At 46.7% G+C, this 14,661-nt stretch overlaps 1 protein-coding gene across 2 annotated transcripts in view; it reads right to left on the reverse strand.

Annotated features, from left to right (window-relative positions):
- Positions 1–14,661, reverse strand: part of tec (tec protein tyrosine kinase) — a 266,972-nt gene that overhangs the window by 61,739 nt on the left and 190,572 nt on the right. For both annotated transcript variants that reach the window (XM_072496724.1, XM_072496725.1), the window contains exons 11-13: positions 14,173–14,306; positions 4,478–4,552; positions 2,665–2,836 (exon numbers count right to left, since the gene is read on the reverse strand). In XM_072496724.1, the coding sequence (XP_072352825.1) occupies positions 2,665–2,836; positions 4,478–4,552; positions 14,173–14,306 (381 nt within the window). The remainder of the gene's footprint in view (positions 1–2,664; positions 2,837–4,477; positions 4,553–14,172; positions 14,307–14,661) is intronic.

The raw sequence follows: 14,661 nt of genomic DNA on the forward strand, positions 1-14,661 counted from the left end.
AAGCAGAGGATCCAGATGGAGTTTGGCCTAGTGTCCACAGGGAAGGTGGTGGAGCAGTTATGGAGGCCAGAGGGACAGCTAATGGGTATGGGGAGAAGACAAGCAGGATGCGGTGTTTTTTGGATGGGCTAGCGTTTCCCCACAGTAGAGGAGGAGCTGGTTCAAGGACTGGGGACCCCCATTGGGCTGAGGGAGGTGATGGACAGTATGGGGGGCAATGCAGGCAGGGAAGGCGCTGAGGCCAGGCGGGTTCCCAGTGGAGATTTATAAAAAGCTTGGGGCAGACCTGGGACCACTGCTGGTGAGGGCGTATAAGGAAGCAAGGGAGAGGGTGGAATTCCCCCCTACTTTGTCAAAGGCTTCCATCTCCCTGATCTTAAAGAAGGCTAAGGATCTGGAGCAGTGTGGGTCGTACTGTTCGATATCATTACTGAATGTAGACCTGCAGGTCCAAGCTGTTGGCAAAGGTGCTGGCCTCACGAATCGAGGATGGCATCCTGGGGGTGATAGGCGAAGATCAAACCTGTTTTGTGAAGGGGAGGCAGTTGGCGGCGAACATGAGGAGGTTGCTCAATGTAATCACGCTGCCTTTGGAGGGGCAGGAGGTGGAGGTAGTGGTGGTGATGGACATGGAGACGGTGTTCGATCGGGTGGAGTGGGAGTATCTGCTGGGGATGTTGGGTGGGTTCGGCCAGGGGTTTGTAGATTGGTTTGGTTGTTCATTAAGGCACCAGTCATGGGTTTGCGGACGAACCATGTGAGTTTGATCTACTTCGGGCTGCATCGGGGGATGAGGCAGAGGTTCCCGCTCTCCCCATTGCTCTTCGTCTTGGCAATAGAGCTGCTGGAAATGGCTCTGCGAGCACAGTGGCTCAGTGTATGCGGACGACCTGTTACTGTACATTCCAGACCCGTTGGGCAGTATCGGACACATCATGGAGATTTTAGAGGAATTTGACCAGTTTTCGGGATACAAGTTGAATACTTGGAAAGAGCGAGCGGTTCCTGATTGAGACTAGAGGGCAGAAAGGAGGTTGGGGGAGTTGCCGTTTAGGGTGGTGGGAGTGTGCTTTAGACACTTGGGTATCCAGGTGACACAGGGCTGGGAGCAGCTGTACCCTGAATCTGGCTCGGCTGGTGGAGCAGATGAAAGTGGATTTCAAGAGGTGGGATGAGCTGCCGCAATCGCTGGCAGGGAGGGTACACAAAGTAAAAATGACGGTGTTGCCAAGGTTTCTGTTCGTGCTCCCGAGCCTCCCAATCTTCGTCCCCAAGTCGTTTTTTAAGAAGGTCAATGCGCTGATCTCTGGATATGTGTGGGCAGAGAAGACCCCGCAGGTTAGGAGGGCTGGGGTGGGTGGGTGGGCCCTGGCGCTACCAAACAGGATGAATTACTACTGGGGAGGGGTGAGGAGGGAGCGATATTAGGGAAGCGAGGGGTTGGAGTGGGTGTTGGTTGTTTATAATGCTGTTTGGTTGTTCTTCTGCTTTTGTTTGTTTATATGAAAATGCCTTGAATAAAATATTTTTCAAGAAGAACCAGTCCGCCAGAGGCAGAACTGAGAGTCGAAATCCAGCTGTGCCAAGAGACGACCTGGACCTTCCTGAGAATCTGACACTAACTGAACCGATGGGGGAAAACAACACTTCAATTGTGAATCAAACACCGAGTCATCCTCAGATCTCTGTGTCGCCTCCAGTTAAGATAACCACTGATGATGCTCACACCAAGCCAAAGACACCAGCGGTTGCAGCAAGTACTAAAAAGTAGATTCCCGAGGTTCGCTAACAACCACACAGGGAACAATGACCTCTGGAATGTCTGATGTATTGACTATTGTTGTTAACAGATTGTTAAATTTCTTATTGATTGTTAATATTGTGCTATTTATTGTGTCAGGCACCTTTGATTTACAGGGGGAGGAAATGTCATGTATTCATTGCGTTTCTTCACAAGCAGCCTTGTTGCTGAACGCAGGCACTTTGAGAATTATTGCATGGCGTCAGAGATGACATCATTGGTCATTGGTGCAGGCAAACGTGCAGTCTAATATCGCAGCCTGGAGTATTAACATCTTCAAAATAAAACTCTATGTTTTGGTTTAACCTCCAAGGCCAGCAGACTCAATTTTGAATGCATCACAGTTTGCAATATGGGGTAGCGTTAACAATAGAACGAGGATTTTGGCATTTTAACGCTTTATCCTGGATTATTTTTTCAACTCCAAATTTCTGGCTACAATCTTTAAACTTTATTATGGCGCACACACTTATAGGTGTTTTGCTACTTTTATAAACTTGCACATTTTCCCCCTCCTCTCTTCCTAATGCGTGGAGGGGTCTCCATAGCCCCTCACACCCTTGGTTATATTATCCAAATAGTGTAGCCCGTGTGCAAGTTTAAAAAGTGGATATTATTATTGCAGGAAGCATCAATGCTGAGCCCAATTCTGGCCTCAGAAGCTATACAAACACAGATTCACCCAATAAGTTATCAAAAACAACAATTCTGGCTGACTTTCACCTGCAAATGCCTGTCAGCAGCTAATTTAGTATAGGCTTGGAATCAAATGTGGGATTGTAAGTCACAATGGTTCAACAACTTACTGGATAAACTTCCTGAATCGGAAGAAAAGTATCATAAATTAATGTGCTGTCACTCACATCATGATTTTGGCTTCTTCTATGAAATCCTCTTCATACATTGCACCTTCACGAATTGCTTTAATTGCTACTTTGTGTTGAGCCCGCCACTTTCCTAAACGCACCACTCCAAACTGTCCACTTCCCAGCTCTTTCATAAACGTCAGCTCAGATGGGTTTATTTCCCATTTATCTGCGAGAGCAATCATTAAACATGTTAATTATGTCAGCTGAACAGAAATTTTCAAAGCTATGACAGATGACGTTCATCAACATAACTTCAATTTTGCCAGTGTATGTTGCCTTAGTCAAAGTACGGATACTTATGTCAAAAATATTATAACAATGCATTAAACAGAGAGAACATGTAAATAATAGGAACCAGCATTTGAATAAATAAAAGCAGGTTATATATTTTTGTTGCAAATATTAGCTGAATTCCAGACATCAGAAGGTCAGAACTTGAGCAATATTTTGTAAAGCAAAAACATTCAAAGTATTTTAAATCATGTTCTAAAATGTACATGTCCTTGTAATCTGCAATGTAAAATGGCTAAAAGAATTTGTACTACGACACTCAAATTAAACAAATATATTTCAAGTGTAAGGGTCCTTCCTGTTCATTCCCTTATTTCCCCCGATATCATTTTTGATCGATGAATGTTTAATGAACATGTATCTTTCTGTCAAGCAGCAAAGAGGAGGAGGAATTCACGAAGTTGCAACGTAGTATATTGTGCTGCTAGCTTTGGACAGCAAGACCCAGACTTTTTGGCACCCGAGAGGTGGGGTGGGATGTAGTTCAATTGAAAAGCCGTATTCTGCCAGTAACAGGTGGGGATTTGGTCCTATTCAAGTGGAGTGATTTTCAGAGATTCAAGGAGCTCAGTTTGAATCCTGGACACTAAGGGGAAGGACATGTTCTCTCACTCCATTTCTCCAGAAAGGCTGCAAATTGATGTACTTCTGAACCTACAGAGAACCTGAATGAATATATCTACAGTGAAACCATTACAGGCTGGAAACAAAACTTGGAAATGAAAACTTACTTTCAGAAGGAAGGTCTGCTTAAAGACAACTATCTGAAACCAAGACTCTTCTTCCTTTTACTTCTTATCTTCACCCCTCCCCTCAGTGTCTGTCTGTCATATGTGCGTGTATGTGTGTGTGTGTGTGTGTGTGTATATATATGTAGAGGGTGGGGGGCAAGTTAAAGTAGGGGATTAAAAATTAGACAGTAGTCAATCAGTTGTATTTACTGCATATTTCACTAATTCATGTGATCAATAAACAGTAATTGTGTTTAAATTTACAAGCACGTTACTGTAATTATTGAGCAGCCAAGGGCCAAAGACTTCGGCTATTTTACTAAGAATTATTGGTTAATTCAATTGTGTTACGACTCTGGGTCAAGTGGGGCTGGAATTGACCGGACACTAGCCCAGGGTGTCGCAACACAAGGTATTTATTTTTCCAGTTCAGATGAGGCAATCATGACAGTAAGAGAACACATATTTCAATGGCATTTTTCAGAGTAGAAAACCAAAAATCCTGGTTCTTCAAAGATTAAAAAAATTGAAAGGTTACTAAGGAATCAAATCAGAAGGTAGCAGCGATCAACTTAATGAACAGCACCTAGCTCTGGTTCGAAACAAATAGACTGGGTTTTGTTTGCATTCCTATTGATTGAATTGGATCAGACGATTTGCAAATATTTAACTTAATAGCTAGAGGAAAAATAGCATTAGCTATACATTAGCTACGGCGAATACGTTACAATTTAAGAAAGATTTAGCAGATTCTGGACGACTGCAAATTTAAGCAGTTACATTACCGTAGCTAAAGCCAGCAGTTGTAGGTGCAGATCGTCCTTTACGGCCAACTGGATATCGCAATCGTGTGACAAGACCTAAGACAATATTTCATGATGTTAATAAATGCATTACTTTTATTCATTTTATACATTTACTTTTATTCAGTGCCCTACAATTGATGCTCGGCCCAAAATTTACATGTCTTTCTTAGGCTGGAACCGTACACACCTCAAGATCGCCACCTTCTAATTTGGTAGCTGGCACACTTCCAGAGAGATCAGGTGCAGGGTCACATGATGTTCCAATATTTATTTTTCATGCAAAAACAGGAAGAAGAATATTTAATTTGTCTCCTTTGTGCCTTTAATTTCTTCTTTCTATATAATGGAACACCTGATGCTACGCACGGTCCTTTAACTATGTTAAGTTTAGTTAAGTATAACCAAGTACATATTTGGGTCGGCTTAGCTCAGTTGGCTGGACAGGTGGTTCATGATGCAGAGCGATGCCAACAGCATTGGTTAAATTCCTGTACCGGTTGAGGTTATCCATGCCTTCTCAATCTTGCCCCTCGCCCGAGGTGCGGTGACCCTCAGGTTAGATCACCACCAGTCAGCTCTGTCGAAAAGGGGAGAGGAGCCGATGTTCCTCTGGCACCGTGGTGACGTTTACATTTTTACCATCTGTACTTGTAAGCAATGCAGCTTAGACGTAAAACTAAAAACATTTAATTACTTTTTATAGAATCTTAGAATGGTTACAGCACAGGAGGCAGCCATTTGGCTCATCAAATCCATTCTGGAACTCTGCATGAGCAATTTAATAATAGTCACTCCTGCCTTTTTCCATTAGCCCTGCGAATTTTAACCTTCAGGCGCTTATCCAATTCCACAAAAGCCACAATTGAATCTGTCTCAATCATTCCTTCTAGCAGTGCATTTCAGATTATAACTATTTGCTGTGCAAAATCATTTTCTCATCAAGTCTGTTTTGATTGTCTTGCCAATCATTTCAAATCTTTGTCATCTGCTTCTTCTGCCAAAGGGAATATTTTCTCTCTGCTCTGTTGCAACCTGATTTCAACCGCTTTTCTTTGTAGCTATATCCAAAGAATTTGCAGTTCCAGGAAATTATGTATTGACCCTCCAAGTCTTCCTGTTCCCCCAAACCCTCAGACACCTTTCCCCGTTGAGTGTCATCTCCCACTGCCTTTCATTGATGGTACACGCTCAGAGCCTGCCCCCGGCAGTTCATGCTCAGAGCCTGCATTTGGCGGTACATGTTCAGAGCCTGCCCTCAGCGGTCATGCTCAGAGCCTGCATTTGGCGGTACATGTTCAGAGCCTCCCCTCGGTGGTACACGCTCAGAGCCTGCACCTCGGTGGTACACACTCAGAGCCAGTCCTCGGTGGTACACACTCAGAGCCAGTCCTCGGTGGTACACACTCAGAGCCAGCCCTCGGTGGTACACACTCAGAGCCAGCCCTCGGTGGTACACACTCAGAGCCAGCCCTCGGTGGTACACACTCAGAGCCAGCCCTCGGTGGTACACACTCAGAGCCAGCCCTCGGTGGTACACACTCAGAGCCAGCCCTCGGTGGTACACACTCAGAGCCAGCCCTCGGTGGTACACACTCAGAGCCAGCCCTCGGTGGTACACACTCAGAGCCAGCCCTCGGTGGTACACACTCAGAGCCAGCCCTCGGTGGTACACACTCAGAGCCAGCCCTCGGTGGTACACACTCAGAGCCAGCCCTCGGTGGTACACACTCAGAGCCAGCCCTCGGTGGTACACGCTCAGAGCCAGCCCTCGGTGGTGTGGTGAGCCACGTATGACTACGTAAGGCTGTTGTATATATGTTCTACTGTTCGATTAGTATTGTTATCTCCACTGTTGTATATACTTATTGTTATTGCTGTTCTGTTATTGGTGGTTGCTGTTGTACTGTTGGAATGTTATTATTGGTGCTGCTGTTGGCTCCGCCCAGCTGTGGAGGTATAAAGCCAGTTGACCTGGGTCAGCCCTGCAGCGTGGGAGGAGCTACAGGTCGGCACATATTTAGCTTATTAAAGCATCGGTTCACTGCTTCTCAGCGTCTCGTCTGAATTGATGTCTATCAGGTGGCACACGTTCAGAGCCAGCCCTCGGCGGTACACGTTCAGAGCATGCCCTCAGCGGCATATGCTCAGAGCCTGTCCGCAGCAGCACATGCTAAGAGCTGCCCTCGGCGATACACGCTCAGAGCTTGTCCCCGGCTGTACACGACGTCAGCGGTACATTCTCAGAGCCTGCGCTCGGCGGTACATGCTCAGAGCCTTCCCTCGGTGGTACACACTCAGAACCTGCCCTCAGTGGTACACCCTCAGAGCCTGCCCTCAATGGTATACACTCAGAGCCAGCCCTCGGCGGCACACATTCAGAGCTTGCCCTCGGCTGTACACAACGTCAGCGGTACATTCTCAGAGCCTGCCCTCGGCGGTACACGCTGAGAGCCTGCCCGCGGCGGCACACGCTCAGAGCCTGCCCGCGGCGGTACACGCTGAGAGCCTGCCCGCGGCGGTACACGCTGAGAGCCTGCCCTCAGCGGTACACGCTGAGAGCCTGCCCGCGGCGGCACACGCTCAGAGCCTGCCCGCGGCGGCACACGCTGAGAGCCTGCCCGCGGCGGTACACACAGTGCCCTGCTGGGGTCTCCTTGGGGAGATTGATTGTTGTCAGGAGCCGGTTTGAATTAATTGTGCGAGACTGGATTCCGAATTGCTGGGACTCATTTCACAAGATCCGATTAGATCGCATGGGGCATACCAGCCGTGGGGAATCCCGGGGGAGGGCTCTCCCGGCATTTACCAGCCGTGTCCTGCTCCAATTCTGGCAGGACGCGGCCGGTAGATTGCACCCAGTGTTAACATCTCAGGATGGTGAGCTGGAATCGCAACACTTCCATATATGTGGAGTACTTCCAGTATTTCCTGCTGCTATTTGAGAGTTCCAGCATTTGTACCTTTTGTCCTCCCATTCATTTCTTTTTCTGCGAATTTTTACAATTTTCTTTTAAAATTCATTGCAGTACACTTCGCTACATTGAAATTTTATACGTTATTTGTAGGCCATTTCGTCATCCTGACTTCATTCTTCGAATCTTTCTCAGCCACTTTGGCAAAGCTCTCACCTTTGTGCTTTCAGTTGATTTCTATCATACTCTCTGCTCAAGTCCAAATTATATACCAGCGGTTCCCAATTTGGGGTTACACAAGACATCTCTGGGGAGAAGTTATAGAATGACAATTTTTCTCACACGTCCCCTACTCTCCCACTCTCACAAACATCTTCGATTCCCTCAGCAAGTTCCCTCGCTCTCCATCACGGCATCTCTGTAATGTGCTCAATTTCTCAGAAAAATTAAGCCTGCTTGCAACCTCACAAGAGCTCGGAAGCCCCAGCATTTTCCAAAAATGTGAGAAGTTTTTCTTCATTCTTTTCTCACAGAATATAGATGTCACTGTCTAGGCCAATATTTATTGTCCACGAGAAGGTTGTGGTGAGCTGCCTTCTAGAACCGCTGATGATCTTCTAGCGCAGGTACACCGACGTTGCTGTTAATGATTCTGACTCAGCAACAGTTCCAAGTCCGGAAGGTGAGTGATTTGGAGGGGAACTGGCAGGTGGTGATTCCATGCATCTGCAGCCCTTGTCCTTCTAAATGGTAATGGTCGCAGGTTTGGAAGGTGCTGTCGAAGGACCTTGGTGAGTTACATCATCTTTCGTAGTCATCAAATATCATCATATTTCTGACACCTAAATGCCATTTAAATACAACCGATGACCCCATTTATTGTTTTGCCTGGGATTTGAAACAGCAGTCTGGGATTGCTGGCTAATTTGTTCAGGTCAGAATTGCAGCAACTCTCGGGTTGCTTTTTGAAGTAACCCAGTAGAAGCTGCCAAGAGGGTCAGTAAAAAAACTTGTTGTGTTTGGTCCGTTGTACTTTCCGAAGGAATCCACCAAACACTTCAACTTGTCCAAAGCAGGAACTTTATTGAGTCTCGTGTGGTAAGATAGTAATCTGATACAGTGCACGTTATCATGGAGTCTGCTACATACTCCTCTACAACTTGAACCTAGCACTGACCATTCACAGTTATGTCTTATTACCCTCTCAATCTTCTTCTGAAGATGGCCGGATGGATCTCCCCTTATATCGGAGTACAGGTCACATGTTTGGGCTAGAGACCGCATGGGGTGCCTGTACCGGCACCTGCTGGTTGGAGGTCGCTAACCATCCACCTGTGATATAGCCCAGTGTTCTACAAACTTTTTTTCCAGGGACCCATTTTTACCAACTGGCCAACCTTCGGGACCCAACCCAATTTTGCACTTATCTGTTGCTGATGACAACTTTAAGGCCCTTGGAGCTTCATACATAATTAATTACAGAGTTATGAAGTCAGGAAACCTCGCACCATGGCAAAGCAACTGGTAATGACACCTGCAGCTGCAGACATAGCAAGCACTGTGCTTGAAGATGAAGCCCAAAAATTAGACTAATAAAATGGTTTCCAGCTCAGAAGGAGGCTGTTGCACCAATGTGTCTGTACACTCTCTGCAAGATCAACTTTTTAGTTCCACTCCCTCCCCTTTGCCCCATGGCCCTTATAAACTCTTTCTCTTCATACAATCATTCAATTCCCTATTGAAAGGCATGATTGACTCTGCCTCCATCACACCCTCAGGCAGTGCATTCTAGATCCTAACCACACACTGTGTGAAAATGTTAGCCAATCACTTCAAATAGGTGTTCCCGGTTCTTGACCTTTCTACCAATAGGATCAGTTTCTTATCATCTACACGTAGAATCATAGAATGATTACAGCACAGGAGGATGCCATTCAGCCTGCCGTGTCTGTGCTGGCCCACTGGAGGAGTAATGCACCTGATGCTGCTTCCATGCATTTCCTCCAGGGCCCTGCAATTCAGATAATGATCCAATTCTTTCCTGAAAGCTTCAACTGATCTTGCCTCTGTCACATTCTCAGGCCATAGTTTTCATACCTTCACTACATTCAGCGTGAAAAAGATTTTCCTCACATCGCTTCTTTTGCCAATTATCATAAAACTGTGCCATTTGGTTTTCATTCCTTACATCCTTAGGAACAGTTTCTCCCAATCTAATCTATCAGGACATGACTTTGAATACGACTATCAAATCTCCTCCCGACCTTCTCTTCTCTAAGGAGAACAGTCCCAACTTCCCCAAGCTTTCTATGATACTGAAGTTCCTCATCACTGGCATCACTCTTGTGAATCTTTTCTATACGCGTGTTTAGTGCTTTCACACCCTTCCTAGAGAGTGATGCTCAAAGGCATCAACCCATAACTCCATCATCTTCAGTTCCTCCCACCATCATAAGTTCACAAGTGAGGATATTCATTGATGATTACATAATGTTCAGTCCATTTGCGACTCCTCAGATATTGAAACAGTCCAAAGCCTGGACCATTAAGTGGTAAGTTATGTTAGTGGCATACACATGCCAGGTAATGATTACTGTTCACTATTAACTATTACCATTGACCAGAAGCTGAGTGGAACTAGCCATATAAATGATGTGGCTACCAGAGCAGATCAGAGGATGGGAATTCAGTAGTGAGCAACTCACCACCCGACTCCCCAAAACTTGTCCAACATCCAAAGTTATAAGTTAGGTGTGTGATTGAATTCTCTCCTCGTGCCGGGATGGATGCAGCTCCAACAAGACTCGAGAAGCTCAACGCCATGCAGGACAAAGGAGCCCATTTGATTGGCACCCCATCCAACACCTTGAAATTTCATTTCCATCACCACCGACACAGTGGTAGCAGTGTGTACCATCTCCCAGATGCACCACAGTAACTCGCTAACTTTCGTTTGACCTTTTCCAAGCCCACAACCTTCACCACCTGGAGGATAAGGGCAGCAGATGCACGAGAACAACAACACTTGCAAGCTCCCCTTCAAGCCACAGAACATCTATTTGTTTCTTCACTGTTGCTGGTTCAAAATCCTGGAATTCCCTTCCTATCAGCACCTACACCCGGTGTACTGCAGCAGCTCTAAAAGACAGCTCACCACCACTTTCTCAAGGGCAACTAAGGATGGGTAACAAACATTAGGATAGGAAATAGTTATTAGTAAATGAGTAATTAGAGGTCAATAGGTTAAGCACATTGCTGGGTGCATACAAGATGGAAACAGGTGATGCTCTGAGAGTGTTTTATGAGAGTTGGAATAAAGTTCTGCCTGGAAGTAAAGACTTAGTTTCTTTCTTACCAACGAGCCTTTGGAGTTTTACAACCCCATAAAATATATTTTTTTAAAAGACCCGTGGCACAGTGGTTAGCACTGCTGCCTCAGTGCAGGAGACCTGAGTTCGCTTCTGACCTTGGGTGACTGTGTGGAGTTTGCCTGTTCTCCCAGTGTCTGCGTGGGCTTCCTCCAGGTGCTCTGGTTTCCTCCCACAGTGCAAAGATGTGTAGGCTAAGTGGATTGGTCATGCTAAATTGTCCCTTAGTGTCCAAAGGGTTATAAATATATTTAATTACCTCCTAACGTTATTAGAGAGCTACCTCCCCTTCACAAATCCTGTTTGATCCTCCGAGACCACCTCTGGCATACACCCATCAAATGTTCTCGCTAATATCTTTGCCAGGACTTTCACATGCATATTCAGCAGCGAAATGGGCCTATAGGACCCACACTCCAATGGATCCTTCCCCATTTTTGTGATCAGCGAAATTGACATCTGTGCCAGCGTAGCCAGCAACTTCCTCATCTCCACCACTGCCACTCCCCTACCCCCCGAACCTGAAGAATTTCCCTCGTCGCTGCCTTTTGCTGCAGCTGGTGGGCCAGCATGTGACTCGCCTTCTCCCCATAGTCAGACTGCACCCACGCGCCCTCCACAGCTGACCCACCATCCTTCCAATCATCAACCGTTCAAACTGTCCCTGCAACTTTTTTTTCCGTCAGTAACTCCTTCGTGGGGGCCACAGAGTACCTCCATTCCATGACAACCATCTCATCCAACAGTCGCTGATGCTCCTCCCTCTCCATCCTCTCCGTATGGGTCTTGAACAAAATAATTTCCCATTGGGCCTCCCCCTTTAAGGCCTCCCAAAATGTGACTGCCGATACATCCTCATTCGCATTAAGCTCAACAGAATTCTTAATCGCCACTGCCATCTTCCCACAGAACTCGTCGCCCAAACCCCCGAATCCAACCTCCATCCAGGCCTCTGCGCCTGACCCGAACGAAGTCTCACATGTAGATACTGCGGAGTGCGGAGCGTGGTCCGAAACACTATTCCCGCACAAACTGCACCTACCACCCTCATCAGCACCGCCCGGTTCACCACAAAAAAAGTCAATCCCCCCCCCCCGCCACCGGTCCCGCACTTCCCTAGCCCCCGTAAACCCCATTTTCTTGTTCAACAATATGGTGACCCCCACCTCAACGTCCGAGTCAAACCACGAGTGGAACACTTGCCCCTTCCTCAACCTACCTTTTCTTTCACCCAGAGGTGGGTCTCCAGCAGGAAACTCAAACCTTTCAAGCGCACCAACACCCGCTTAACCAGCCCATTTAGCCCGCAGACATTCCATGTCACGATTCTCACTGGAGGCTTCCTCCTCTCCTTCCCCCTAGGGTTCGCCATCATCACCCTTAGGCTCCAACCCCCCATCCCCACTCTGTATTGGGCCCACCCAAGATTTCCCCCCCGCCCATGACCAAACTGACCCGCCATAGCTGCCACGTCACTTCCCGCCCGCTCCACAGCCTCCCCACCGCCCACCCCCACGCTGGCTAACCCCCGGAACGCCCCCCCCCAACACTTCACTTCCGTTTTCTAGTATTTCTTGCTAGCATGGCAATTCCCACCTAAAGGTCCTAACCCAAAAACCCACCATCCCCACCCCCTTTACCCTTCCCACCTGCAGCCCCCACGGTTGCTTCTCTCCAGACCTCCTCCCTGGCCCTTTTCCCCCATAACCCGCACCCAGGCCCTTTTCCCCCATAGACGGCACCCAACCCAATTTGAGAAACATCACCTCAAAATGGTCCCAATACAGAGCATTCTCGAGCCACCTCACCACTCCACTCCAGTCCACACCAACCCCTCATGCACTGCACAGAGCATAACCAAGCGAGAAATACAATTAAACACTATACCCCCAACACCGAAGGGCCCCCATCTGCAAAAAAAAGCAGCAATTTAATTTCAATACAAAGATACAAAAAATACAACAAAGGGGAGTGCAACTGCCTCTATAACAACCTTTCCCAATCACACCCTGGCCCACCTCAGAATCTTTTCCTTGTCCTGGAACTTGTGCATACGTACAATCGCTGCCTGCAAGGCTCCCCTGCTCTTGCCCTCTTCCTCAGGGACCTTTGGGCCCAATTCACCTCCGGGGCCTTGTCCAGCACCTTCTCGTCCACCAACCTGGCCAACATCCTCGCAACATGGCCCATCGCACTCATTCCCTCCACTCTCTCCGGCAAGCCCCAAATCCTCATATTTTCACGCCTGCACCCGTTTTCCTGGTCCTCCACCCTTGCTTGCAGCATATTACACAGGATCACCATCTCCGCTTCCAGCATCACAATCTGATCATGCTGGCCTGACACCACCTTCTCTACCTCCTGGATCATTGCCCCTGCAGTCGAGGCTCTTCTCCACCCATTCCAAAGTCCTGCGAAGAGGTGCCACTTCCCCCTCAATTGTCCTAGACCAGTCACTGCATTTTTTTATGCTGCTGCCAAAATTCATCCATAATTATGCGCATTAACAATGACCTTTTCCCCCTCCGCCATTTTTATAATTGATGCTGCACCACGAGTCTCCTTTAACCCCTTAACAAGGGCTCTCACTGTCTTCTATCGAGTTTGGTAACCCACAGACATGCCCATCTGGGGGAGAACAAATCCCCCTCACATCTCCGCACAACTCTTCTGCCAGAATCCCCCAAAGATTGGGTAAAAGGGACCAAAACCAACGGCTTCAAGCAGGAGCCACCCCGTTTCCGCCCACTTATTGGCTGCCACTAGAAGCCACTCCACCATTACGTTTGGTCGACAGTGATATACATCGGAAATTATACAATCGCCTACCTACCTCTAAGCTTTATCCAGATGAAATATAATGCCAACCCTTAGAATATTATGATGTTCTAGTACTGTGATAAGATGCTTAATTAATGCTACCAACCCCATCCCACCACTTTTTTCTGTGGGTCTTTCCACTCCATTCAGTAATCTGATTCAAAGGTTTTGTTTCATCAATTACATACTCAATCCTGCCTCTAATTCTTTTCACAATCTTACTCTTTCATATTCTCTCCTTTTGATCAGCTGGTTACTGCTTTCCTGATTGACTCTTTCTTTTCCCTCTATACCTTGTCCCTTTGCTTTTGTTTCTGCTTACCCACTGCACCCCCCTTTCCCCCTTCCCCACGTTGTTCAAACTCTTTACCTCCGTGCTAATTGCTAAGTAACGGTAAGGCAAAGTCATCATAACCTCAGCCAGTACGGGAATTGATACCGCCCTGCTGGCCTCGCTCTACATTACAAACTAGCTGTCTAGCCCACTGAGCTAAACTGGCTAATTACTAGATGTCATTTCAATCATGATGAACTTGTTAAATCATCACCAACAAGATGTATTTTATTTCAATACCTGCTGCATTGTGCTGATGGTACTCAATTAATTCAGGAATGTTGTTGAACAAATGTTTTTCTGCCAGATAGAACTGTCTGTGAGCTCCCTGGGTCAGCTTTATGTGATAATGCCGGGTGGATCCATTGCCTTCTCTGAAAAAAAAAGTATTAAATTTTTAACAATAATACTTCTCGTCAATAAAACTGGGGACATTGACTTACAACTTCCTAGGCAGTCCACTAGACAGCAGTGGGAACCTTGCTCATTTTATTCTATGAAAAGTAGAAAGTGTTAAACGTTACAGACTCTGCCTGCTCTGCTTTCGTGGCTATGTCATGTTCCTCCATTAAGTTATTAATACCATTATATCTAAACTTGATTGAATGCTATTTGCCATCATAGACATACCACTGCCTCATGTTTGGAGATAATTTTACTGTTTTTAATCCCATCAAGATGGACTTGGGATAAAGGTAATTCATGCATTCAGAACAAGGACCATTGGTT

The sequence above is a fragment of the Scyliorhinus torazame genome, chromosome 3, assembly GCF_047496885.1.
Source record: "Scyliorhinus torazame isolate Kashiwa2021f chromosome 3, sScyTor2.1, whole genome shotgun sequence".
NCBI classification, from domain to species: domain Eukaryota; kingdom Metazoa; phylum Chordata; class Chondrichthyes; order Carcharhiniformes; family Scyliorhinidae; genus Scyliorhinus; species Scyliorhinus torazame.